Source organism: Pygoscelis adeliae, unplaced genomic scaffold (genome assembly GCF_000699105.1).
Source record: "Pygoscelis adeliae isolate BGI_AS28 unplaced genomic scaffold, ASM69910v1 Scaffold36, whole genome shotgun sequence".
In the NCBI taxonomy this organism is placed as follows: domain Eukaryota; kingdom Metazoa; phylum Chordata; class Aves; order Sphenisciformes; family Spheniscidae; genus Pygoscelis; species Pygoscelis adeliae.
The window spans coordinates 5,108,652-5,108,978 of NW_008824934.1; the positions used below are offsets into that span (position 1 = coordinate 5,108,652).

A 327-nucleotide genomic window follows, 5' to 3' on the forward strand; every position below is an offset into this window, starting at 1 on the left:
CCCCCTGCCGGCGCCTGCGGCCTCGCTCCCCGGCCAGCGTGGGCACCGGGTGTTGGGCGCACGCAGAGATGCCGGTGCTGGGGTGCCCGGTGCCGGGGGGCTGCGTGCGTTCTGAGCCCCACGGTGATTTGACAGGACCGTGCCTCCATCCCACAGGTACGATGCCGGGAAAGATGGCTTCATTGACCTGATGGAGCTAAAGCTGATGATGGAGAAGCTGGGGGCACCACAGACCCACCTGGGCCTGAAGAACATGATCAAGGAAGTGGACGAAGACCTGGACAACAAGCTTAGCTTTCGGGAGGTGAGGGGCTGGGGGGCCTCCAC

At 65.1% G+C, this 327-nt stretch overlaps 1 protein-coding gene across 1 annotated transcript in view; it reads left to right on the forward strand.

Moving 5' to 3' along the window:
* LOC103918062 (EF-hand domain-containing protein D2-like) overlaps positions 1–327 on the forward strand; it is a 17,544-nt gene that overhangs the window by 4,541 nt on the left and 12,676 nt on the right. The window contains exon 2 of the mRNA XM_009325301.1: positions 157–304. Coding sequence (XP_009323576.1) covers positions 157–304 — 148 coding nt within the window. The remainder of the gene's footprint in view (positions 1–156; positions 305–327) is intronic.